The following is a 27,894-nucleotide window of genomic DNA, read 5'->3' on the forward strand; positions in this document are numbered from 1 at the left end:
ATAATGCACAACTTTGAGGATAATTTTATAAACTACAATATGGTATTAGTTTAGAGTTTAGCTATAGGCCTGCACCACAAAATGGAGGACCAACAATAGCAGATAAAGAAGTGTTGAATTTTTTGGCAAATATGGGATTAATCAAGTGTACACCCATACGATTTGGACGGACCCTGAAACGTCTGGGGCCCCCACAGGCCTGGAGACATAACCGGAGATCTTCTGCAACCCCCTCATCTCTCTCTCTCTCCCATCCATTAACTACCTCTCTCGACCTCCCCCGCACAGATTCTTCTCTGCGCGTTCACGTCCCTTGAAATGCGTGGTAGCCGAGGGAGAGCAGCCGCAGCGTTTGGCTGCGGACAAGAAGCGTTATTTTTAGCCCGTTTCGTGTTGCAGTATTGGGGTCGCGGCAGACGTTTTACTCCATCTCTGTGTCACAGTTTGAGAAGGACGCGCGGAGAGTACGACAGGGCTGCCCAACGCACTGAGTGAGCGTGAAGCTGCAGGACAGTTGAGGGTAGGACGCGAGGATAACGGATCGACCGAGCGGGGAGGGCAGCACCACACACATCTGAACGGAGCTTTTTCACATCACGTATCATCACTGTTAGACGCTGGTCTTCGTTCAGCGGCCTGCCCGGACATGGCCACCCCTCTAGCAAGTCAAGATGTCCCTAACGCTCCAGCGCGGGACGAGCCTGAGCCGTTGGTGTCGAACCAACCTGAACCCGCCTGTCAGGAAGCGCAGAAATGGATAGAGGTAAGTCAAGTGACCGAACAGAGAGACTTCGGGCCTGCTGTTGCAGCACAGTGGGGACATAAATGGGTCATACTGTCACATAGGTTACTGTGACCCGGGAAATATTTATCCATGCAGCCCCATCAGCGGGTCGTCACCTGTTGTAGGAACTGTACAGTCTCGGGTTAACTTGTGGGACAACAGCATGACTGAACAACTGTGGGCTATATATGAAAAGTTTTCACACGTGTCGCCCCTAATGAAATGTAACACCCGCACCGGGGAGAGTTACGACACAGGGCGAGCAACAAAACGCAAGGTCAAACACGCAGCAAATCCCACAAAGTGTCCGTACATTTCCCGTTATTTCAGTACCGTTTTCAGCTTGCTAGCAGCAGGAACGCCCCCTCCTCAGGCGCGAGGGGATTCCGGTTGCCATGGTTATGAAACCGGGCCAGCATTCACGCACGAGATGCTGCACTGTCCCAACAGTAGATCGGATGAGATTATCGCTTGTGGTCTGCTACATCGCTCCCACCGTCATCTGCTCGGCTAAAAACGCCTCTCTCTATAAATCCTGATTGGTGAATCATGATTTACTCGTGGTGCTGTGTTATGACCTATTTTTTGTTTTCCATCGCAGCTCCTCTCTGCTGTAGCCCATATTCCCTGCCAACTAGAATTTCAGGGTGGCGAAATAAACGTTTGGTCGTACAAGAAAGAAGAGGTTTGGGTTTATCTTGGCTTCAAAGGGCTCCCACAATCTGTGCAGCTTGTTTTAAACAAACAAACAAACAAAAAAAAAACAGATGCCAATCCTACCATTTGGCCCAAGCCTTGAAGTTTAACCCAAGCGGATACAGTGCAGCTAAGAGGCAGGGTCAGGCTATCTGCGATTCACTTAATGAGGACCGGGTTCAAGGAACCTCTTAAAAGTGCACCCTAGATGAATTAGCTGACAGGCCTACTAGATACAGGCCCCAAACCCAAGGGATTGTGTGTCCCTGGTTGATACAGAGATAGAATTGATACAGAGCCTTAATATTTCTTGTTCAAAAGTTTAAGAGCTCTGTAAAAAGTCAAAATGACCACAGAAATTACAAGAGATGTGACAAAACGACAAAAGATGAAAAATACATAATCAATGAAAATGAGAGATACAAATGAAAGACATTTTGACAAAAATACCCACAACATGACCACAATTGTGACAGGTGACAACCTCATTTGTAATCTTTTTTTGGCTAGAAATTCTGGGGGTCTTATGTAGAAGGCGTGGGAGGGCTTTTACGCGTTTGTGACTATGGGATCCATTTTCTCTTAATCAATGTCAGGGAAAGATGTAGAAAGTTATCAAAACTATTGATAAGACCAGTGGAGCTCGATACTGCAAATTGGGATGACAACTTGACCCCTGCGCTTGCATTTACATTAAGATGATACTACTGCTTAAGCTAGTGGTGCAGTTTAAGGGTTCACGGTCACTTTAATTGTAAATAGGTCCGAGACAGTTTCTGACAACATTAAACTATTTGTCAGACTGTTAGAGCCAGATAAGTTGGGATGATGGGTGGACTACTGAGTATCTGCTTTCCTCATGAGTTATGGTAGGTGTTAAAGGCAGCTTGAACACAAGTTAGGCTAGCGCTAAAGAGCAGTGTAGCCTGTCTTCAGACGCAGTAAATTGTAGGACAGCTTCGTGGGCACTTCATACCCATATTAAAACTAAGTGTTAGAGATGAGTGCTCATTTAACTTACCAAATGTTTTGCTGTACATTGTTGATATAAAGTTTAAACTGTTATGGATAAACATCCAATAAATACTGTTTTTATTGTGGCACGATATAGGTTAAGGTTCACAAATTGAGATTGTGTGATTTAAGGGGTCATAAAAAAAAAAGGCTAGGATCCACCAAACTGAGAAAATTACATTTTTATAAGTCTGCCTATCACTTCTTGGAAGATTTGTTAAATGGTTAAACAGCCGAAAACATGGATAAATTTTTTTAATATAACATTTGTCCTATATGACTGTCAGTAAGGAAAGTTTTTTTTGGAGAATAATGGTATTTTTAGGTGGCTTTAGACATAATATTTTAGACAGATATTTATTACTAAAATTGCTGCCCCCAAAGGCATCTTTGTGCCTTGCAGTCACAAAAAAGATATAAGAACAATAAAAAGTTATGTGCCATGCTTTTAATAATTTTCACACATATATGTGTTTGTTAAAGTTATAAAAAGGATATCTTTAAAAATTGTATACTAATAGTACAATACTTGAGTTTGGTATCAACAAAAACATTATTTTGCAAATAACATTTTATCACAAAGCCACGTTAACAGAAAACTAATTATATTTATAGAATACATGGGCTGTAAATAAGGATTATTTTCAATATCAGTTAATCTGTTAATTATTTTCTTTCTGTCTATTTAATGTCAGACTAATGTTGCAAAACTTGGTAAATATGTTTCCTGCACTTCAAAGTGATTCTAAGATGTATTGTTTTTTCTGATTTTCTGCTCAAAACCACAATATATTTCAGTTACATCTTATATGACAAAGAAAACCTAAAATGTGGATACTGAAGAAGATGTATTTTTTTTGTATTTTGTTTTAATAATCACTAAAATAAATGTTTGATAAAAATAATCGCAAATTAATATTTTGTCAAACATTTTGGCATTTTGTCAGCACTTACAAAGTACCATTTCTATATATACATTGATACTAGTAGTAACAGTCTGGTGTTTGCCTTTAAGTCTTTATCAGTCTGCTGTGTCTTTGCTTGGTGTTGCTCCTTGTCGTCTTCCTGCCTCCTAATTCTCCAGTTATTTTCAGACTGGCTAGGCTGATTCTATTTCTAGTGATGTATTTATACTGTCTCACAGGTGGGGATGATTCAGGGTTAACCATGCCACCCTACGCTCCATGAAATATTCTTTGTGTGTGTGTGTGTGTTTGTGTGCATAAGGGTATGCAAAGCTTATTCAAAACACATACACACGTTAATCTAGGCATGATACTGCTCATACACTCCTCAAACACACCCTGATTGGGTGACACTGGTCACTATGGGAACATAACATGAACAGGCTCTCAGGTGTCGCTGTTTCCAGGGGGGCAGTAGAGCAGTAGGCTATATACTGTATCAGCACATGACCAGAGCAGGAAATTAGACTGGCACTTTCTGTCTGTTCATAGACCAGACCAGGCTAGATTAGAAAATGTTAAAACTAATATGCATTGTTTCTAAAGGTGCCCCAAACCCAGTTAGGACAGTAGCTAAAGTTCTCCAGATATGGGTGAATCTAATTAATCTCAGACACAGGTAAAAAAAACAATAATGTGTGTGACTGAGCAATGGTGTGTGTGTGTGTGTGTGTGTGTGTGAGAGAGAGAGAGAGCGAGAGAGAGAGAGAGAGAGAGTGCTTACCAGATGTCACAGCTGTTGAGGCAGATTAACTGTAGTCATCTCAAACAACCAGCTGTGTCTGCACAAAAGAGACAGTGTAACAGCAGAGAATTAAGGATTTTCTGTGCATTAAATGTTATATGAAAGAATGCAAAATAAGGTTGACATAGGCATTCTGCTGGCAGAGATGTTTTCATGCTTCAGTGATTTTATTTGTTTCATGCTTAGCCAGGATCGTCACAGTTAGCCAGTAGCCACAGAAAAAACCAAATATGCCATGTGGTATTTTGTAAAGGATTAGAAAGTTTGATTTTAATTAACTTTTATGTATAATGCAGTATACTAAACTACAATCTAGACTATGACTTTATCTGTCTTTCTTTTGTCCTTGTTTCTTGTTTTTTACTTGACCATAAGTGTGCAAAGTGCCTTTAGCACTTTATAACACTATGCCAAGGCTAATTATTAGATACTACCTCCAATTAAAAACTAGCCTTTCTCTCTCTGAATATTTCAGCTTTACATCACAGTAAAGCTGAACTATTTCCCATCTCCAACTCTTAATGCATTTAATTTGAGAGCTGGCTTTACTGGAAACACACAGATAAGCATGGTTCTAGCTGGTGCCCATTTGCAATTGTATTTTGCTTTATACTAACAATTTTTTATTTTTTTTGGAAAGCTGGGTGCCTAGCTCTGACCCAAATATAATACTTTACATGAGACGCGGCCTGCAACAGACTTCTGTCACTTAGTCATAGCATTTGTCACATTGGCGCATTACAGTGCATGATGTGCTTAGCAGAAACTGTTAACGATGTACTGAATCATCATCCCTTCCTCCGCTGTGTGCTTTTCTAGCCTCTCATTCTTTTGCATTTTTTCACAGTTGTTAAAACAAAAAAAGGTACTTTAGCCTACTTCTACTGCCCCCCCACCCCCCACCCCCCAAAAAACCCACACACGTGTACACACCTAAATGGTAGTTTAAATAGTAGCTGCTCTTGCCATTCACCCAGAATGAACAGAGCAATCCTCAGTAGGGGCTGAAAGGGAATGAGAGAATCGAATTACAGTTGCCTTCACTAAACTACCCCCAAGGCCTTTGGCATGGCAATTGTAGCATAAATGCTCACTTAACATACACATACACAATATATATTTATTTATGTATATATAAAATATATACACATTTTTAAAGATTTTCTGTCAATAATTTATATACTCACACCAGTCACTAACAGTTCCAGCATTTTACACAAATTGTTAACCAGCTCCACTCCCACCAGTGTCTGTGTTGTATTTCTTTCACACACACTACTTACAGAAAATACAAACATAGTTGTCTTCCACTCCCTTTATTCAGTACACTCCTCGGCAAGTTAATTATGGATGACTGTACTGTAAATGTTTAAAAGACTCTAAGTCCAACTTCGATAAATATGTGCCACTGTGTGTGTGTGTGTGTGTGTGTGTGTGTTTGTGTGTGTGTGTGTGTGTGTGTGTGTGAAACCAAAATGATTAAAGACAAGAATAATAAGGGATGCCAATGGGAAATATCTTTTCCTTGCTCAAAAAGATAGACTGTTTTATTAACTGCAGATGCACTGTGTGTAAATGTGTGTGCATTCTACATGTGCAGCAGAACTGTACAAAATAATTAGAAAGGAATCATAAATATCATCAAAAAGAAAGAGCTGACTGAAATGAAAGAAGAAAAAAACACTCAGTCAGAGTGGGTGCCTGCAGTTAACAGTTTAGGTGCTAAATGTAATCTGTGCTAATCTGGATTAGACTAAACAGCATCAATCAAACGTCTCTTCTTTTCCATTCATCTTTGGCTAGTTACACAACAGCTCCACAAAGAAGTGTGGGTGGGTTGATGGTATATTAGTATGTTAATGTTGCCTTCTTGATTCTCTCCCCCTCTCCTGTGTGTACAGGGTTCAGGAGTCCAAATTAGAGGATTGAGGTTATCGTTGCATCTTTTTTAAGCTATGACTTTAAGCTATGGCATTTGAATCAAGGATGTTCATGTGGGTGCACTTTGGGGAAATGAAATGAGGACACAGAGCAGTGTGTCATTGGCCTGGCATCACTCTAATTGGGTTTTTACTAGAACAAAATGTTGGGGGAGGGTGAACCATGCAGCAGCAGGTTTCTCTGTCAGGGTCCCAGTGTGGCACAATTTCAGGACTGTGTTAACTATTTGTGATTATATTGTGACTATTTTGTCACAACTATTTATAAAGATACAGTGACAAATAACAAAAGTAGTAACAGATGACATCAAAAATTCTATTAGTGCAATATAACATCTTCACAGTTCTTGTTCAATCAGTTCAACACTACAAGTCAGTGAAATCCAGTTTACAATCCCAATATGAAAAATAAAAGCTGCAAATTTGTTTTATATAAAATACCGAAAGGACTAACAGAGTTTCAATTATAGTCGATTTTATTTCATCACAAGGTTACACAAATCGTATTGTACTGATATCCACACATCATTTATTTTAAACTTTTTCATGGCATATGAAGAGCAGCATGGTAAGAATAGGGAATGCTGCTTTCATTTGTACACACAGCTCTCTCCTGGGTGAGTTTAAATAATTGATTATCAAAGAATTTTCTTCAGTATTAAGACCTGTTCCACATGCCAGACCTGAAAAAAAAAAAACAGCTGCGTCACTTTCAAAGATCCTGTTTTATTTCTGGGTCAACAGAGTAGTTATTGACTAAGATATGATCTACTGCCATACTGTAAAGAAGGAGAACCATTAAAAATCTTTATTTTTGACGATTGATTACATTGATATAATACGGTTAAAAATGTTGCCTGAATCTTTATTTCATTATGTTCACTTAGTTTCCATCCGTTTATTATCTGTAAACGCTTACCCTGTGTAGGGTCACGGGGGTGGCTGGAGCCTATCCCTGCTGTCATTGGGCAAGAGGCAGGGTATACCCTGGACAGTTCACCAGTCTATCACAGGCCCAACACAGGCCCAACACAGGCCAATTTTAACATGCGTGTCTTTAGACTGTGGGAGAAAACCAGAGTACCCAGAGGAAACCCACGCAAGTATATAGAGAACATGCAAATTCTATATAGAAAGGCCGCCGCCGATCTGGAATATGTTGCCTCAACCTTCTAGTTGTGATTTTGCAGCACTAACCCCTCCATCACTGTGTTGCCCTCTTCATTTAATTTGCTTTAAGAATTTATTTTCAACTGTGTTATCAATTACGGTAAAGTAATTCATTAAAGAAAAATATCAGTATCTGTTTTGCGTTTTGGACTTCTGGTTGTACAAAACCAGCAATTTAAAGACATAACTTTGAACTTATGAAAATTGTGACAAACATTTTTAAGTGACTTTTGATATTTAATGGACTTAACAAACAATTGATTAAACAAACTGCAACTGCAGCCCTAGATCCAGGCCACCTCCTTTACATCTTTCTCTTCCTGTCCTCCTGCTCCAGGCTGTAACAGGGAAGAGCTTTGGAGACAAAGATTTCCGCAGTGCATTGGAGAATGGCATCCTGTTATGCGAGTAAGCCTTCTGACATCTAACCACTTCAATTTATGAAGTCTGAAGTATTACCAACATGCATAAGACTCAATAAATCTCTGCTATAAATCTCTCCCCTCTTGTCCTCGCAGGCTGCTAAGTGCAATAAGACCAGGGCTGGTCAAAAAGATCAACAGATTGCCCACCCCCATCGCAGGACTGGTAAGAAGACACTTTCCAATGTGACACCACATAAACATCTCTGCTTGTCAAAAAGTTATACATTTGACTGTTTGTTGTCCCCTACTGTCATCTAGGACAACCTGTCAGTTTTCCTGCGGGGTTGTGAGGAGTTGGGCTTAAAGGGCTCCCAGCTATTTGACCCCGGAGACTTGCAGGACATGTCCATACGAGCCAACCTAAAGTAAATTGTTGTGTATGTTTTTTATTCTTATACATCTATCGTGTCGCATTAATCACTTGACAGAAACACACTCTTCTTTTACTAGGGACTCCGACTGCAACCGCAAACTGAAAAACGTGAGTTGCTCTTTCTTTATTTTCTTATGCATTGTCTTCAGCACTAATGCAATCAGCATTTATAAAAAAATACAATGAACCTCTGCATCTGTTTCTGCTAGGTGCTCAACACAGTGTTCTGGCTGGGGAAGGCTGCCAGCTGCTCTGCCTCCTACAAGGGCCCTACTCTCGACCTGAAGGAGTTTGAGGGGCTGCTTGCTCAAATGAAGATGGTGAGTGAACAATGTGAGAACAAAATGAAGGAGGAGGGAGACAGATGGACAGAAAGACACATAGTAGTCCAGAGAAGGTATGGGGGATGTATTTGTGAAATGAAGCTTGGCTCTGCATGTTTTATTCTGCATTAATCATCATGTGTATAGCATGTAAAAACTTGCACAATGACATAAAAAGGTTTGCTAATTAACAAGCTAATGGCTTAAATTCAGAGGTAACTGGTTTGTATTGTGAATATTGCTGCATCTTCTTCTTCTCCTTTGGCCGAACCTTTTAGGGGTTGCCACAGCGGATCATCCATACCCATCTCACTCTGTCATCTACTTTATCACACCAAACTCTTGCATGTCATCTTTCATGAGGTCTATGAACCTCCTCTTTGGGCTTCCTATTCTCCTCCTGTCTGGCAACTCCATCTTCAACATTCTTTTCCCAGTATACCCTGTGGATATCTTCTGTACACGCCAAAACAATCCAGCTCTCACTTTGTCTCCAGGCTGTCCTACCTGTTCTGTACCTATAATGTACTCATTCCTAATCTTGTCTATCCTTGTCACTTCCAATGAAAATTGCAAAATCTTCACATCTGCCACTTCCAGCACCACCTCCTGTCTTTTTGTCAGTGCCACCGTCTCCAGGACGTACAACATGGCTGGCCTTTTCATTTTTGCAGATACCTATCCTATACCTTCTATCACAGATCACTCCTGACATTCTTCGCCATCCACTCCACCCCACCCTCACTGTCTTCTTTATTTCTCTGCCACATTGCCCATTACTTTAAACATTTCTTGATGCTCTTTTCTTTTCTATTTCCACTTTCCACTCACCCCAACCGGTCAAGGCAGATGGCTGCCCACATTGAGCATGGTTCTTCTGTTGAAGGGAGTTTTTCCTCTCCATTGCTGCCTTAGGCTCCTCTAGATATCTGTTTAGTTTTGACTTTATTATGTAAAGTGCCTTGAGATGAATGTGTTGTGAATTGGTGCTGTCTAAATAAAGTTGAATTGAATTGAAATTGGATCTAGGTATTAAAACTCATCCATCTTCACCACCTCTTTTCCTTGTAACTGCATCATTCCAACACCATCTCACTCAATTACACACGTACTCCATCATGGTCCTACTGACTTTCATCCCCCTTCTCTCCAGTGCATACCTCCACTTCTCCAGGTTCATCTCATCCTGCTCCCTACGTTCACTACAGATCACTATGTCATCTTGCTGCATGATGCATCTTGCATAATATTTGGGAAAATCCATGCAATCCAAGACTCCTGTTGTCTGTGATTGTAGGAGACAGATGAAGGAGGTCTCACTCCACAGAAGCGCAGTGTTAGAGACAGTGGGTATGACTGCTGGGACTCTGAGAGAAGTGAGTCTCTCTCTCCGCCACAACACACTCGAGACAACTCCTTAGACAGGTGAGAGACATCTGTCAACATACCAGACACTTACTAATTTGTGGCCAGAAACAATAGCTGAATAAAGATCAGTCACAAGAAGTTCAATACAACTTTTGAAATAAAACCAACATTTGCATTCAAATAAAACTGACATGATTTATCAAACTTGTTTTTTACTGGTGTGTTTTCTGTGTGTCTGACAGTCTGGACTCATTTGGTTCCCGCTCACAGCACAGCCCTTCTCCTGATGTGGTCAATCGAGGCAACAGTGATGGTTAGTTGTGATAAATGTCTCTGATTTTTAAAAAAAAAAATTTTAAAGAGAGAGTCATGGTAGCTGACTCTCCTTCCAGTCTTTATGCTAAGCTGTTCTATAACATGTTGAAGTTTAACCTTGGTATGTCAGTGTTATGTCTAGTCAGACAGGCTGTAGACAACAGCTGAACATCTGAACCTGTATGTGTGTGCCCCAGATGCAGCAGCTGTTGGTCTAAGTAGAAATCACTAGAGATTTGGACCTGGGAAACAGACTGAGATCAACATCCTGCCTACATACAACAGTCTGTCTATGGGTGTGGGTGTTTAGGGGGTGGGGGTGGGGGGTATCACAGGCATCCTGTTTGTGTCTTTTATGTTGACAGTATAATATGTGTGCAGCAGGGTGAGAAGAAAAACACTATTCCAAAGTTGGAAATAGACTTGTTGCCTACATTGTCTGCAGGTCACAGAGAAGGTGGGAGGCCCTGCTACGAAACATTTATTACTCAACAAGAAGGATGGACAGAGGATAAAGAGTATTCTTTCCTACTCTGTCTGTTTCCAGAATACTTCATGTATTTATGCTACAAAAAGGTTGTCTAGGTATCAGCAAGGAAAGAATTTAACATGTTTTAAACTCTTGGTTAATAATCAGTTTCATTAATCAAAAATGTATTGTGCTTCAAAACTATGCAGTATAGACTGTGGATGAATAAATCAGAAATACTGTATGCATAACTTCCAAAGGGTTTTCTTAGAACTTTCGATTTCTTTGTTTCGGGACCTACTGTAAGAAAAAAACAATGCGTCACAAGATAGATAATAGTAAAAAAAAAAAAAATTATAACATGGTTATGTGATGTTACAATAAAATTAGACAAAATGTCTTCGTATCCAAAATCTGAACAGGCATATGTCATACCTTGTAAGGCCTTCATAAATTTCAGCACATACTGACATGATGTTGTAAAGTGTATTGAAGATCAATAAATTAAAAATACTTCTCTTCTCTTTGCTCTTTCAGGGCGAGGCAGCGACTCAGAGGTTGATGCCCACAACAAAAAGCCGGATGTGCGGAAGGATGACATGTTGGCCAGACGGACTGCCTGTAGTGAATCAAGGAGCTCCATCCCATTTAACCAGTTTCTTCCTAACCGAACCAATGCCAGCTCTTACATCCCCAATCCACGGAGAAAACCACACACTGACGAGGGAGAGCAGCGGCGGTAATGACCAACACATTAAACACATATTAAAGGCTTATCACTCTGTCACTCTAATCTTAGCAAAGTCCAATTTGAAGTGCTGCAGTGGTAAAACAGAAAGCAGAAAGTAAGAGTAAAACACATACGGTAGTGTTCATCATCCCAAATCTTTCTCTGCCATTACACACCGTTTTCCAGTTCCCTGGAGCAGAGCAAAAGAACTGCATTGCACCCCAAATCTACCAAGACTGTAACATGGGCACCTGAGAACAATGGTGAAAAACTACAACAGGAAGAGGAGAAGGTGCCCCAGGAAGTGTTGGAGCAGAAGAGACTTAAAAAGTTGGAGAAGGCAGGGATAAAAGTTCTGCCTGCTGCTGTTCGCTACAGCAGGTCAGGGAGGACAAGCATGAAATCAGCTGCTGTTGTGGTTGGAGGGTTTTGCTTATGTTGACTAACAAGAGTTCTGTTCTGATGAGCTTTAATCACTTTGGTGCTGTGGATTATGTTTACCTGGTTTCAGCGGTCTGGCAACTTTATGGTCAGTTTTGTATTAACCTGATCTGTAGAGACATTCACAACTAACCACTTGCTTGTCATTGGTGTTATGATTGTGAGATGTTGGTGAGAGTTTGATTTAACCTAATTTATTATTTGGGGATTGCTTCCTGATTGAACAAAAGCTGTTGAGTTGGTTTGTCAAAAGCCTTCCTTGTTATTCTCTGAAGCACACAATCATATATTTGACTGCAAACTTTGAGTGAGAGGATTAAGAGTTTGTGGGCACATGCTGAGTTTGAATTATGCACATTGCTGCTCATGACATGGCACAGTGAATTGATAATCACATCTGATTTGACTATTCTACACTGTGCCATATTCAGCCCTTACACAATGGAGGAAAAGGAAGTGAAATCACAGACCCCAAACATCATCCTTCGTTGTGATAATGACTTTTTGAGCTCTCAGAAATCTGGGTGGGATTCCTCCTCTGATGGGGAGGATGGAGAAGACGTGCGGAAAGTTCCAGATGTCCGTAGAGATGATCTGGCATCCAGACGAGGTCAACGTGGCCCCATTGCTCATAATGTGCATCAGTTTGTCCCTCCACCTGTATGTAACAAGAAAGATCAGGAACGCTGGGAGGGCATTAGACGAGCCTCACAGCAAACACTGCAAGAAAAAGAGATCAGGTCAGCATTGTCTATGTCTGTGTTTGTTACCGTTTTTCTTAAAGTTCCTCTATTTTAGTTCTTATATTCTTCCCTGTTTCCTATTCTTTTTTCTTCTGGATGTTGTGGTTACTTGTGGTTTGATGTGTGCTGCACATTGATGTGTCGTGTGTGATTACTCTACTGACTGTGTGATTGGACAGTAAGAAAGAAGCAATCCCAGACATCATTACACGCAGAGACAACCCTTTCCTAAACTTTGCCCCTCACCACAAGGAAGATGAGGATGAGGAAGGAGAGGGAAAGGTTCAGCCGATGCCTAACAAGCAGAAAGATGACCTGGCTCAGAGGCGGGCTCAGAGTAGGCCTATCCCTCACAGGGATGGACCCATTAGCTTCATTTCTGCCTCCATGAGCCAGGCAGATATGCAGAAGTGGGAAAGACTCAAGATGACTGAACCCAGGTGCCCAACACACACTCTCAGCTTAGCACACACGCAGTATCGAAGCATTTAGATCCTGCTGTATGTCAAGTGTGTGGCTTGTTAATGATAGTGTTTAATGATGAGAGGATGTGCAATGTGTGTGTGCATTTGCTTTTAGTTTTAATTCCAGTTGTTTCTGTCCATTCTGGATGATTGCAAGCATAGGAGTTACATACTGTGGATCTCTACTGCTATAACAAAGCAAACTTTAACATACAGACCTAAGGTTTTTATAGAAGCCAGTGTGCCCCCTTGCAAATCTCAGCAACATCAGACCTGGTGAACAGGAAGGTAAGATTGAACAGGGAAATATTCAAATCCTCTGAATAATTTAAATTTATCCAGTTACACATAAATGTAGCTGAAATGCTAAATACATCAAAATATAATTTTTTGTCTGTTGGTAAGGCAAAACAAGACAAACAAATTTCTCATTTTACACAGTTTCCTGACATTTTATCTATGACATTTTATTTTAGGTGATCAAAATTTGAGCAGGAGATTACTGCACAACTTACAAACATTTTATGGCAACCTTTAAAGTTAGTAAAGTTAATTATATTTAGGGAAATGTTGCTTGAGACCTATCCTTTAACCACTTTTTATTTTTAGAATTATGTTTTGCAATAAGATACATCAACCATCTATTATATTTCCTAAATGTCAGCTCTTGCATCTCTGGTATCCTGTTGTAACAATCACGCCTCCCTAAACTGTAGTTTTCCTGCTTTCTTCCTTGTCTCTATGCTCCCCCTTCTTTAATGTGCCTGTTTTTTCTCTTTATCATTGTGTGCTTCAGTCCTATTCAGTCTTCTTTGACAGGCATTGAAACAGAGTCAGGAATTGGCCGGTGTGTATGAGGCTGTGTGTGTGAAAATAAAAGAGGCGACTGTTGGCTGTGAATGCTGCTTCTGCTTTGTTGTTCTCTCTCCCTCTGCTGATGTCATTAGATAGGATAAAGAGTGTTTTGTGCTCCCAGAGTAGCAGCAGTTACAAGGAAAATTTGGCTACCTAGACTAGATAAAATGCTTGGTGTGTATGTGTGATTGCACGTGTGTGAAAGCAAGTTAAGTACACAACCCATGCTTTTGTCCTCTTCTCTCCATCCACACTTCCTGTCTGATTCATCATTTCCACTGCATCCTTCCTTTGTCTTCACAGTCTGATCCTTTGTCTCTATAGTTGCTCATGATATCTTTTCCACCCTGTTTCTTTCCTCCTGCTTTTTTGTCGGCTGTTTGTGTGTGTGTGTGTGTGTGTGTGTCTTTATTTGGGAGGTTGTTATATCTACAGTGAGGCTAGCCTGGCCCCTGTTTGTCAGGCTTGTCTGGAGAAAAATTATGGATGTCCTTTAAGCGGATCAGCAAAAGCTGGACGAGGTCCCAGCAAAGTTGTGACCTTTGGGAGTGTGACTGAGATCAAGCAGCCAGTTGACACAGTCACGTCAAGTGAACAGGAGGAGAAGGAGTTGCTAAGACGACTCCTTTCCAAGTCAACAGTAGCCATGCCTGCCATTGGCCTGGGCTCCCAGCTAACAGAGCGGGAACACAGGTATGGATGAGGCGAAATAAGGCAACCTAGGCTTCAGTGGATTGACTCAAGTGGCTTGCATTGGTATGGACTGCACTGAGGAGTATATAGGTTGTTTTTTGTTGCATTAGTTACTGATTTGTTTAATTTAATTGGTTACCATGGTCAATTTGATAAATGTATTGCATTTCAAGCCTATTTGAATTAGTAAATTATGTACATCACTCCATGGTATTTATTTGCATATTTTAATAAAAACTACACACACACTCACCCAAGCGCAGACACATGCATGAGCACTTTGTGTGCATACAGATTGACTAATAATGTGTTTATAATGTGCATATATTTATGTTCAATAATTTTAAACATATAATAATATCTTGACTAATAATTATTTTTAACATTAACATATCACAGTTAAATACCACTGCTATAAGAATTTTTTTAAAGATTTGTGACCGTAATGTGGATTGAACAGGACCACAGTATTTATATATGTATATGTACCAGGGATGGCCGACTCTAGTCCTCGAGAGCCCCAGGCCTTCTTGTTTTTATCACATTAAATTTATCTATTAAAATTTATCGGAAATTTTAATCACAATAAATCACAGACTCTCCGTAATTCCAAATAATTCCAATTTAATTGCATATGTTTGATCTGATCAGAGTTTACTGTATAGAAGCATTTTTCAAGTTTTAACATTCAGAAGTGGACATGTGGTATGGATGGTACTCACTTGGTGCAGCTAGTGAACTGACAACTAAGTGAATTTTAATTAGGCTTAACTACATCTGCAAAGTCACATAGACTTAAAATCTGTATACACTTGGGTCATAGATTTTACATTCCCCTAATTTGAAATAGCAAAAACAGTAAAACAAACATTTTTTCCTTAACATAATATTTAATGCGCATTTAGTTAGTACAAGTGTTGTTTTATCAAAAATAATTTAAATTATTTATTTTTATTAATTTGATTTATTTTAATATATCAAAGGGGATGCAAACTTTTTCACTTTTGTAACTTTCTTTTCATATAAACTCCTGGATCAGTTTTCTTACTGTTGATTATAAAAGAACATTTGTACTAGCTGATCGGATGATGTTATGTAAGGGACAAACTCAGTATGGTTAACACATTTACGTGATCATGGACAGCAGAGCCTACCAACATTAACATGTTGCATTTATGCAGAGACCAGACAGCAGAGAATCCTGCACAATGAACACTACAACTGTAACTTCACATCTACTCTCACTCATTGCACTCTTTAAATGCAAATACAATGCTGAGTATAAGTCAGTATTCCTACTCAGTGCCCATCCTTCACTGCAATATAACAGTGAGGCATGCAGTTGTAACAGAACACACATTAACAGCATTAAAATATTTAGTGTCGTTAAAGGGAATTTGAGGTAATGTATTATCAAGTTAGTTGACTGCCCAGTGTGCAGTTTATTTATTTATCCTTTCCCATTTGAAACCCTTTTCTCAGCCTGTCTGATGTGTGTCAATGCTTTCTATTTATTCCTTATTGATTTGCATGACTTTGGATTACTCTTTTTGGTTGGCATTCTCTCTTGAATGGAATTTAGTGTGATACAGTCTGTATTCTTAGGACCTATGACTATAGATAATGATTAGATCTATGGTTGTTGATTTTTGTTGCGGCAGTTAGAGCTATGTATGATGCTCTCACAGCCAGGTAGTTGGAGCTGCCCTCCACCAGACTACACCTTCCTCTAGTCACCTCACACCCCAGACCCCTTCAGCTGCTTCAACTCTTGCTGAACTAGATGCTCGTCTGGCTCAGTATGAACAGAGAGCAGAAGAGGAGGATGAAGAGGAAGAGGAGAGGATCCCAGATATTCAGAAAGACGATATGATGGCAAGGAGGACAGGTGTTTTTCATAAACAAAACTCCTCTACGGTGACTTACAACCACTTCCTGCCTCAGCCTGGCTTCAAGCACTGCACACAAGTGGAGGATACCACTGATGCTGCTACATGGAACAAAGAGGAGGTGCAGGCAGATGGAAGCAAGAAAGTGTGTATCAGGTGGGCAGAGATTTGTGTTGGACTGTGGCTTAACAGTGTGGAGAGGACACTAACAAGCTTGGTGTGGTTTGCATCCTTAAAGAAATCTCCAGGTTGATGTTTAGTTATTTTAATTATAGGAATTTCTGTCATAAAGTGGAGCAACAGCAACCAAGAGTTCCAATGGAAACACCTCAAGCTCAGTCTGACACTATGGTGATCCAATCAGTGTCTCAGAAAAACAATGAATACGACGATGATGAGGATGAGTATGATGAAAATGAGCCCCTCCCTGACCTGGAGAAAGATGATATGATGGCACGCAGAACTGGGTCTTTCCAAAAGCCAATTGCAGCCAGAACAAATCAATCCTTTAACCAGTTCCTGCCTGTTCCTGGAGCACTTAAAAATAACATCAGCTCGGTGTCCCCAATGAAGCAGCTGAACAGAAGACCTAAACTTGCAGAGGCCATGTACAGTGAAAGGTATTTACTGTGTCTGAATGGTGACCAGATTGTGGTTTCGGTCAAATACTGCAACTAAAAATATTTTTCTGGCAAACATAAAGGTTTATTCATGTTCATATACATTTATAAGGCAAGTGGCACTAACATTACTAAGTGAATAATTTATATTTGAGCCTGACTTAATGGTGGATTCATGACAGCATGCCAGCTTCTGCAACTAGATGCCTGCTGTGGTTTGATTTATATTATTTTAATGACTAGTTGAAATTGACTTGATACTATGGTCAGATTGTTGCATCTCTGTTTCTCACATGCCTTGAATTTCTGCTTGGTTGGAAGTAATCTGGCCTTTTTTGTGACAATGAGGTCTAACCTTGGCTTTGTTTGGCATCACTTGGGCTGTTTGGTTTCAGTTGAGTACGGAGCAATCTGTTGTTGTCTTTGAATTTGAAATTTAAATCACTACTGAATCACATTGGAGCAAAAGCTTCTGCTGTATTTTTTTCTAGTGTCTGAAACACTTAAAGGGTTTGTTCACCCAAATACCAATTTTTTATCACACAACAGTTTCCTTTATGCAATGTAGTCTTTAAAAGAACTGGTCCACAGTAAACCCTGGTAAACTGAGCTCTTTACTCTTAAGATATATTACACATTTGAAGATCCTCTAATTTGCTGTGTTCTGTAGGTTGCACTCACAATGTGCCAATTTTGTTTCTAAGGCAGAAATCTTAGATATAAGTGAAAAAAAAACTGAGAGAACTGACTTTAGACCATTGCTAACCACTCCCAACTAAGTTATCTTCCAGCGCTATGGGGTTTATCCTTTCTTATGTCAAGAGTGTGGTCGTTCAATTTGAGAACAGGATTTATTGATTTCATGTTCACCCTTGAAAGCAGTGACATTGTGTTACACAATCTGAACATGAAATCAAATATTCACATTATCAAAATAAGACCACTCTTGAATAAAGATTGTTTTACACCCCCATAAATTTTTTTTACAATGTTTAGACAGTGTTTGAAAAACAAATTTTTTACATCAGCTACTGGGATAATGAAGTGCAGCATGGTTTGAGAGCTGATCTGCTACAGTCTTCTGTTGTCTATGATACAGTCTTGATCTACCCTTTAAGCTCTTCTTCTTGGTGATCTTGGACTTTAGCAGCAGGATTACCATGGCAGCAGAACCTCACATCCCACTCTCCAAACCCCCAACCAGCCCTGAGTGTGCATGGCTGGGAGAAAGACAGGAAAAGGAAGGTGAAAAGCAAGAGGGAGACATGAAAATCACTTCTGTCTCACATGTGAATAAACCCATCTCTCCTTCATCACTCACCCTTCCACCCAGTCTTGCTAGTGCCCAGAACTGTAAAGTGGAGTTACAGGTGGAAAGGCAGAGTGTGGAGGAAAAGGTTAAGGAAAGAGTGAAAGAGAAAAAGAGGGCTGTGGATGATCAGCCAGGAAAGAAACCCTTCTGGCTGGTGGACGATGATCTCCCTCCCATTATGTGAGATGCCTGTTTAATTCTTTTTTTTGCACATCTTCATTTTCATTTGTTACCATTCATACAGTTCATTTATTTCATATTAGTAATGGATTTATGAATAGCAGTTAATCTAAACAAAACAGGAGCTCAACAAGTGTTTCTCACAGCAGTGATAGATAGTTTTAAATCAATTGCTCTTTTTGAGATCACTCCAGCTTCTACATAACACCATGCTTCCCTTTCCCTCATCTGCTCTTTCCTCTCCTTCATTTTCTTTTATTATTGTTTTAGGATGAGCCGTCGAGTTGCTTTTTTGTCTGAGGACACAGAGTAAGTGTTTTGGTGTGAGCCTAATGAGCATGAGAACAATATACACACAATGTGCACATTGGACTCCAAAAGCAGAGAACAAATGTATATTATTGTACTACGCAGTAACAATATACTTCCTGCTATATATTATGATAACTCATCAACATCCAGGTTATTATTTTGCTATTTAGTTGTCCTTTTAATATACATGTTAATCTGTCACTGATGGAGACGTACATGGATCTATTTCTTCTTAATCTCTCACATTCTTAAATGTTCTACATTCAAAATTATTCACATCAATTAGCACAGTAGGAAAAAGCAAATCTCTATAATGGATTGCTGAATTAATTAATATAATGGCAATGTAATTACTTTTAACTGCTGGATAGTTTGTTAATTTCCCTTATGAGATCCATATAGTCTAATATTAGCCTATATATTTATGTTTATATATTTTATATTAATAATCTTGCAAAATCTGCAAAGTAAAACTAATGCAACCGAAGTAATTGAATTGCCTTAAAAAGTACATTCCGGGACGGAATTATGTTCTTTTTTTGGGGAATAGTGAATTTTTTTCTCCTCATTTTAGGGAATATGTTTGGGTTTATGGTAAATTATGGAAATGTCTCACTGTCTGGGGCAACACATACATAACAAATATAATTCTAGACGCATAAATTATGAACATATTTATGTTTAGTGGAATACAGTGTTTTGTGTATGTATTGCTGTGTTCATACTTTGTAGTAGCAAGTCTTGATTAGCAGCAAAGCATCTTTATTTATGTCATATGTATTTAGAGAAGGTAAAATATATTTTATCCTTCCTGTTCCTTTTTGACTGTTGATCATCTGTATGTTGTACAAATACTGTGGTATGTTTGTGACCAGCGTAAACAGCGAATGAAACATATACAAGCATTTGCCAGAGTAAAATTGGAACAAAGGGAATATGTTGGTTAAAGATTATCCTGTCTTTTTTCCATCTGTAGGAGTGTCAGTATGAGTGACATTCTTAATGAGGAAGAGGTTGGACACTTACCATCACTGAGCCAGTCACGATATGAACGCATGCAAGAACAGTACAACAGTTTTCTAGAAGAGGAGGACCACTGGCAAGATGTAAGACTTATGGTGTTAAAACAGAGCATTGGAACGACAACAGGGCAAATATTACGTACACTAACGTGTTGAAACAACAGCAATATTCGGAATTACCCTGCTTTTATTTTCCACTGACATCATGCAACAGGACCTGGCTCGCTGGAAGAATCGTCGTCGAAGTGCGTCACAGGAGCTAATCAAAAAGGAGGAAGAGAGGAAGAGACTGGAGAAAAGGATGAAGCAGGAGGACGCTGAGGGCAATAAGAGGAAAAGTATTAAGACCTACAAAGAGATTGTGGAGGATAAGTAAGGATGATACTAAGGCACTTTACACTAGTGCACATGAGACAATATTGTGAACCTGAAATATATGTCTGAAACGCTGCATACATATGATGCTTTGTGTTGTCTTAATAGGGAGCGCAGGGAGGCGGAGTTGTGTGAAGCATACAGGAATGCTGCCACTCCTGAGGAGGCAGCCATAGTTTTACAGCGTTATGCTCTCCGCTTCACCATCAGCGATGCAATACTGGACACCCTGAAACTACCTAGACCCACCTCAAAACCTAAAGCGGACGTAAATCAGTTGGATGATTTACCTATTAACGAGTCACCTATTAATGACTCTGAAATATCTGAACCAGATCTACACAAACCAGAACCAACTGGTCTAATAGTGCAAAGGCAGGATAAGATGGAGACTGATACACATGCTCAACTGGAGACATCAGTTTCTGTCTCAGACAGCACTCTAACATCTTACAGTCCTCTCTCCACACTCACAAGCTCAGAAATAAAACCACTTCAGTCATTAGAACTAAATGAACCTCAGCCTAAACAGACAGATTCTCCAACCCCACACCAAACACAGCCAGTAACAGAAGATGCACAGTCTCAAGCCAAAAACACCCCGCCTCATAGTGCACAAGTGCAGCCTCTTACTACACAGGATGTTCACACACTCCCCTCCCCTCCAGCATTGTGCCCCCGACCTGTCCCCCTGCTGGCAGCCAAACCCTACTGTCAGCCCAGGAGCACACAACACAAACCTGTAAAGGTAAGGACTAAATATCAAATGAGTCTTACCAGTCAGCATCACCTGATGCTTTATCATGTTAACTCAATACCTGCCCTCATGCTTAAATAAAAGGAACTTTTTTAGCTTTTAGGAAGTTTTACTATTTTTACTTTTTATCTAATTACATAGATTATTTTTTCAATTCTCTGCATAAAGTTGAAGGTGTTTTGAATAATGTGTCAAAGGTATCAGTGACTCTCAAAAAGCAGATATAAAGTTTGAACTTCTCTAAAACAGATTTGCTAATTTTACTGAAAATCATGTTGTGATTCAGATTTCACTGTTCAAAAATTCTCTCGTGACAAGAAATAATTCAAACCCCTGTTCCCTTTAGTTTTTACATGCAGGTAAATTACACAGATTCATACTTGGATGGAACAATTACAGTGTCTGCAATGTAATTTTCCTAAGCTTGTGGATAAGTAATTTTGAACCTGTTTAAAAGTAGTTCCAAAAATGTAGGCTGTGCAGTTTTATCTGTATTTTCAAGATATTTGTTCAAATGGATTTAATAAAAGTAGAGTATTAAGTCAGATTTGAAGAATATTTTTAAAGAAGCTGTATGATGTCTCAGAACTACTGAGCTACTGAGCCAGGCAAATTCATCATATGTATAACTGAACAGTATGACTCTTTTTTAAGACTGAGATAGAGTGATAAAAATTTCTAACATCATGCTGACTATTATCTTGAATTTGTGTGTGTCCCATTCAGATGGACGGGTTGGTGCGTGTCAATAGAGACGCAATGGAAAATGTGTCTGTTACACCTGTCTCCTGTCAGCATTCACCACAAGAGATTATAGACAGTTCCTCCAAACAGGCTGAAAAAGACATTACTAAAGAGACAGGAATAAATGCTATATCTGAACAGATGGAAAAAGATGTTCCCCCTGAGGAAACAGTGATAGATCGGGAGACAAAAGATAAGCCACCACCTCCGCAGACAGAGAAATCAACCGTGTCTTCAGGCTCTGCAATTACCTCTCTGATTGGAGGCAGAAATTGTATTATCACAACGACTATTGTTACAGAACTTACAGCGACTCACGTGGAGCCTCATCACCCAGAAATCCAAAGCGATGGAAAGGTATTATTACACACAGTAGGTCACATGTTATGGTGGTAGATGCTTCACCTTCCTAACCGACAAAAACAAAACCACAGTTTTTTAGCTTGTTGAACATTTTCTAACTTCAAGGCAGACGTGTTTCAGTTCTGATCCATCGCCCACAAAATCCACTTGCTGGAACTTAAAATTATGTTGTAATCATTGTTGTTGGGCTATTACTCCATGGAAATACAGATGAAAGTTGTAATAGTTTTGATGAATTTTCCATCCAGGAGCATTCAAGTGTTTACGGAAAGCTTTCACACCTGCGGCGTGGGTCAGCTGTCGAATCAGGCTTTTCATAAGCTCTGTTGAAGGAAAATTAAACCCAGGAGACAAACAATGCACACTCGGATGTTATTAAAGGCATATTGTTAATTTAGATACCTCTCACATTAAAAGGCTATAGTTCAGTAACTGACTCTGTTCTTAGAAACACATAAATGTTCGAACACATAGTTTCAAACCAGAGCAAATCATGCTTTATCATCATTAACACAAAATGATAAAACAAATATAAAGGTAAGGGGATTAAATAAACCTAATACCCCTTTGACAATTTCATTTTCACCACTGCTAGCTACAGTAGCTGTAAAGCTCATCATGTCATGGTGTCAATTTTTAGCAAAAACATATCATCAGCCTTAAAGAAATCAGTCTTTTTAGTCAGTTAATCAATCCATCTTTTAATATCAGTTATAATTGCCCATTGTATGTTCCTGTCATTAATTCTAACAATCCCTGCTGGTTTTTCATCTAATTTTTCTGGCTTTGTATCTTATGATAAATGGTAGAAGTTGAACTCACACTGCTGAAGGTGAACTCAAACTGAATCACTCTTCAGTACATGCTGATGGGTGGCCTATGTAAAGCAAGTTTCGAGTCTGTTCAGGTTGATTTTACTATTGCATTTACATGACCTGAAACCATTGACTGCCTGCAGGGTTGGGAAAACATCCTACAAAATATTTTAAAATCCTACGCTGTGATTTGGAAGAATGATCAGCAGATTTTAAAGTATTATGTTATTTTCCCTAAATTGATTATATCCTTTAAACAACAACAGTAGAGTCCATTAAATATTTTAGATAATGTATTAATAGACACAGGAACAATATGACCCCACTCTGCCCTGAAAAACTGAAATGCAGTAACTATATAGAGCATTAATTTAGAATTTAGTTAGGAATAGAATCTGATCTCTTGACAAAAATATTAATTCAAAAAAAGGCTTAATACACTCTTTTCAAACTTCAGCTTTTCTGTAGTTACTGTTGTCTGCCTTTGTAGGGCAGTGTTTTCCAGTAAGCGGGTTTCCAGTAAATGTTTTTTTCATGTAATTGCCTATTCACCTTTCAGGTGAACAACACCACAGTGCTGCTTCGGAAACCCGCAGAGGAAAACAAGGCTCAGCCAGCTGAAACACCCAACAGCAAGAGCATGCAAGAGTATTCTTCCACTGTCACAGGTAAAACTGCTTTATAGCCATATGGCCTCTTCCTAATTTGCAGAATATTGTTTTAAATAGTGAGTAGTCTTACATAGGACATAATTACCCCTACAGGTGTTCTGTGTAATTTATTTTACTGTTTCTCTTTCTCTCCTACAGAGGGACTTGAGGAGAGCAATGTCACTGTAAGTATCTTTGAGCAGCTCCAGTTCAGTTTTTCTGTTTCTCCTTCATTCTCATATTTGATCCTGTCCTGACCCTTCGTCTCTTGTAGTTGCTGTACTCAGGCTTGCCCTCTCACTTTTCCTATCTTTCTGTCCATTTGGTCTGTATACGCTTGTGTGGGTGTGTGTATGTGTCTTCTTGTACGTGTGATTTGTTGCTTGGGTCTGGGTAGATTGAGACCCCCATATTGAACTTGGCTAAACGTGTTAATCACTGGGTCTGGGACCCCAATGAGGAGCGTAGACGCCTGGAAAGGTGGCAGCAGGAGCAGGAGCGCCTCCTACAGGTACAATGGTGGAATGATATGTATGTGCATGGGCCCATGAATGTTGGGCAGAAAACAGAAGAGACAGGCTGCACTGGATTTTTGTATATATGTGTTAAGGTGTGTGTCATATACGTATGGTGTTTAACATACAGTCCCTCTGCAGGAGCAGTACGAGAGAGAACAAGAGAAGCTGAAGAATGAGTGGGAGAAAGCCCAGCTAGAGGTAGAGGAGGAGGAGAGAAAACACAATGAAGAGGTACCAACATCCAGATGGACACACACTGACAATAAAACCAATTTTTTGTGTTTTTGTTTTTGTTTTTGTTTTTGTTTTCTTATATCCTATCTTATTTGTTTTGTCTGTACTTGTTCCAGGAGAGACGGATTCTAGAGGAGACTGTAACACCCCTCAGTCCCACTGGTTTGTTGATCCAGCAGATGGGCCGAGGAGGGTTGAAATCATCAACTCCAGAAAACAACAAGACAGAGACAATAAAGGTTCCTCTACAGCAAAATGGCCAAAGAACCTCCATGGGGAATGAGGATCAGCATGCATCCAAGCTGCATTTTTTCCAGGGTGAGTTTCACCCTATGTAAGCTGTACACTGGTATGCAGGAGATCTGCACGTGTTTGTACACAACTCAGACTATCAGTTTCTGTAATAAGAGGTTACTTTTTGATGATATTTTTTAGATTCTTCACATGATAGTGAGCATTCAAAGAAACAGGAACTGTGGAAGACATCTTCTTTGGATCGCAACACACAGCTAAACCAGGCACAGGCTGTTAAAAGGTATGCCAGAATGCTTTGTGTGTGGGCTGCTGTGTGCATGCAAATGCATTTCTGCATCTTTTAAGAGCCGTTCCATGATGCTGCATTTTTCTTTTGAACGTTATATTTCACGTTTTGGTTACACTAATTTGATGGAAGCTCATCAAATGCATACAGTAGGTCTGAAATGCACTTTTCAATATACTTCTCTATATTATTTGGTTGCATTTAAATGAAAGTATGAGGTAACATTCATAATACAGCCTACATTAATTCATGCATTAAATTATTAGGTTGCATGGGTTAATTATAGTATGTCATCTGTAGGCATGTGTTTTGCACCCTTATGTTAAGTGTTATCTTGTAATGGAGAATTAATGGCTTTGAGATACTGCATGACTGTTTATGCACACATGGCAACCTTTAAGAAATTGTAGACATGACAGAAATCTCTTAGCCATTCTTTTAGGGGAAATGTTTCAACTTGTTGAGCAGCTTTGAAAAATATTACATTGAACAATAAATGTATTTTTCTAATGTCTGTATAGTTGTCATTTAAATTCACTTAAACATGTTACAGATGATTTGAATGTGGTGTGCATGTAGAGTCTCTGTTATGTTTTGTGTTTTTTGACCACAGGTCTGGATCACATGATGTTGTATCAGGCAAACAATCCTCCTCCTCATCAACGCACCCTCCCTCACCAAGCAGGTATAATAAGAGATGCAGAATAACACATGTAAAAGAATCAATTACGTCACACTTATTGAAGGATGAACTTAAGAGGCTTAAAAGTGGTGAATTAATATCTGGATACATTTTTATTTTGCAATTGACTGTCTGTTTGTAGGTGTGTTAGTGGGAAGAGATTATGTTCTGGTTGTTCTCAGCCTCTGGGAAAAGGAGCTGCCATGATCATTGATACCTTAGGACTCTTTTTCCACATACACTGTTTCAAGGTACTGTTATTCTAGTAAAACATTTGGGGTCTGTGGACTTGAAAGTGGATTTAAACATGTGTACAAAATTAATTTACAGTTATCTTCTAAAGAAAGAATTTAACAGGATGTCCTTTCTGTGTATAATGTTAGTTATGAACCATGTTTTTCTCCTCAGTGTGGAGTGTGTGATAGGCAGCTTGGTGATGCCACTGCAGGGACTGATGTTAGGATTCGAAACGGAGTGCTGAGCTGTCATGAGTGTTATATTGCATCTCGTGGTAAGAACACACAAATGCACACACACAGACAGACTGATATACATCAGCACGCACATGTCTTTATCTTACATTAGACTATAGAGACCTAAAAAGAAGAAGAGGCTGCAAGACATAACCAAGGATATGGCAAGCAACTGGTTATAATAGTGAAAGGGTCTTACAAAACGTCAGTATAAAAGGATAAGAATTATGTTTTTCAGGTAGATATGGAGAACCCTATTTTCTGATTTATGTTAATGTAATTTCATACACGTGGAATAAAGTCTCATATTTATTAGCACTGATATAAGAGCAGAATTTGAAGTACTTCGTCCATTTGTGTGCAGGCAGAGGACAGCCCACCACACTATGATGACTGGCATCTGAAATGGAACGTCATGACCATCATTACCAGTTGAACGGAGGACAGTTCTGGACCCTTGAATGTTCACATTCTGAAACAGCCCTGGAATCTCTTCAGAACTTCTGAATAATGTTTTTTATTGTAATGAAATGCACAAACAGCTTTATGGATGTTTCTGAGAGCTAAGCTGGACTGACATGTGGACTAAATGACACAACATCATATGCACATACAGTACAATATGTGTTTCTTAGCAAATTACATGTATACACTTTTTAAATATGTGTAGCATGGGTGTAATCAAAAAATCAGTGTGTTTAAGCCTTTGCACATCCAAACTTGGCACAGTCAAGACACTAAAATCAGGATCTGTTCTGTTACGCAAGTTAAACATGTTATGCTACAAGCTAAACACTACGGTCTTTAACACATTTTGATCCATTAACTCCCCGCTTCTCCACTGACCATGTAACTCTACTCTGTCAGAGTGTGTCGTAACCTGGATTGGGTTGGATACCCTGAAGTAGCTTGACCATTGTAATGCCTTACTCTTCATACTTTGTCATTCTTTTTGGGCTTTGTGTTTACAGTTTTTGCATGAAAGAAAAAACATACATAGGTTTTTGTGAGTATTGCCCAGATGGATAGTGTGAGTTTGACTAGGTTCAGCTCAACAGTTTAACTTCCCCCTTGTCTGTAGTACATCATGATGGTTTTTGATTTTGCAGATTTTGGCTAACTAAAAATAAGTTTTTCATTTATAATTCATTTTACAGGAATGAAAATGCATGTTGTTGAGTAATAATATATGTTCTTTGGATTTTAAATATTTTCCTTCAAAGATGTTTCCGCCAACGTTTATTATAGACCGACTTCATCTGAATCAGTGCCTTATGTAATGAATGCAAGGACTAATGTATTTCACACTCCGACAGACCACTGAGTCTTGCCACATTATGTGTGTGTGTGTGTGTGTGTGTGTGTGTGTGTGTGTGTGCCTGTGTAATATGATTGTGTACTGTCTGTATGAAATCATGCATGTACAGTATAGGTATGTATGCAGTGTGTAATGTAACTTGAAGCACAATTCCATACCAGCAAAAAGTATATCAAGTGGATCAGCCTTCCCCTAATCACCTGCTTTTTTCTTCCACTATGAGCTAAACCAATGACACAATTGCTGCTTGCCTAATAAATATCCCCCATATTATATCAGTTCACAGCGTCCTAGAATCTCTCCCCAATTGCCTCTGTCACATGCGTTGCCTCCCCAGAGTCTGAGCTGAACTCCTTTGCCTCCAACTGGAAACTGACAGCTTCATCAGCAGTCAGGAATATAACACTTGGTTCATTGTCTTTTATAGCAAGTGTATGTTTATCAATAAAATATTTTAAATTTAAGGCTTTTTAGTTGTATTTGAGTTTGTTTTCATTAGATAGATAGAAATATTGTCAATATAGTAAACGCTCCAAGCATAAATTAAGATATTAAAATACTCACAATTGAGTATCC

At 39.3% G+C, this 27,894-nt stretch overlaps 1 protein-coding gene across 10 annotated transcripts; it reads left to right on the forward strand.

Moving 5' to 3' along the window:
* The first annotated feature begins 289 nt into the window (after positions 1-289).
* On the forward strand, positions 290-27,782 carry LOC137123589 (LIM and calponin homology domains-containing protein 1-like). 10 transcript variants are annotated; one of them, XM_067497575.1, is made up of 31 exons: positions 290-763; positions 7,652-7,722; positions 7,833-7,902; positions 7,998-8,104; positions 8,190-8,220; positions 8,322-8,432; positions 9,733-9,860; positions 10,046-10,116; positions 11,125-11,326; positions 11,504-11,698; positions 12,190-12,498; positions 12,681-12,941; positions 14,256-14,513; positions 16,202-16,558; positions 16,678-17,022; positions 18,170-18,514; positions 18,785-18,823; positions 19,803-19,932; positions 20,063-20,220; positions 20,332-20,971; positions 21,707-22,081; positions 23,462-23,570; positions 23,712-23,737; positions 23,950-24,063; positions 24,209-24,301; positions 24,421-24,622; positions 24,740-24,839; positions 25,459-25,530; positions 25,670-25,778; positions 25,936-26,038; positions 26,365-27,782. In XM_067497575.1, exons 1-31 carry the CDS (start codon positions 647-649, stop codon positions 26,388-26,390), a joined length of 5,274 nt encoding a protein of 1,757 aa, XP_067353676.1. In that variant the 5' UTR covers positions 290-646; the 3' UTR covers positions 26,391-27,782. The 10 variants fall into 10 exon arrangements, with proteins under 10 accessions (XP_067353676.1, XP_067353677.1, XP_067353679.1 ...); XM_067497576.1 differs by having other exon boundaries at positions 18,173-18,514; XM_067497578.1 differs by lacking the exon at positions 23,950-24,063.
* Positions 27,783-27,894: the final 112 nt, after the last annotated feature.

The sequence above is a fragment of the Channa argus genome, chromosome 3 (assembly GCF_033026475.1).
Source record: "Channa argus isolate prfri chromosome 3, Channa argus male v1.0, whole genome shotgun sequence".
Classification (NCBI taxonomy): Eukaryota; Metazoa; Chordata; class Actinopteri; order Anabantiformes; family Channidae; genus Channa; species Channa argus.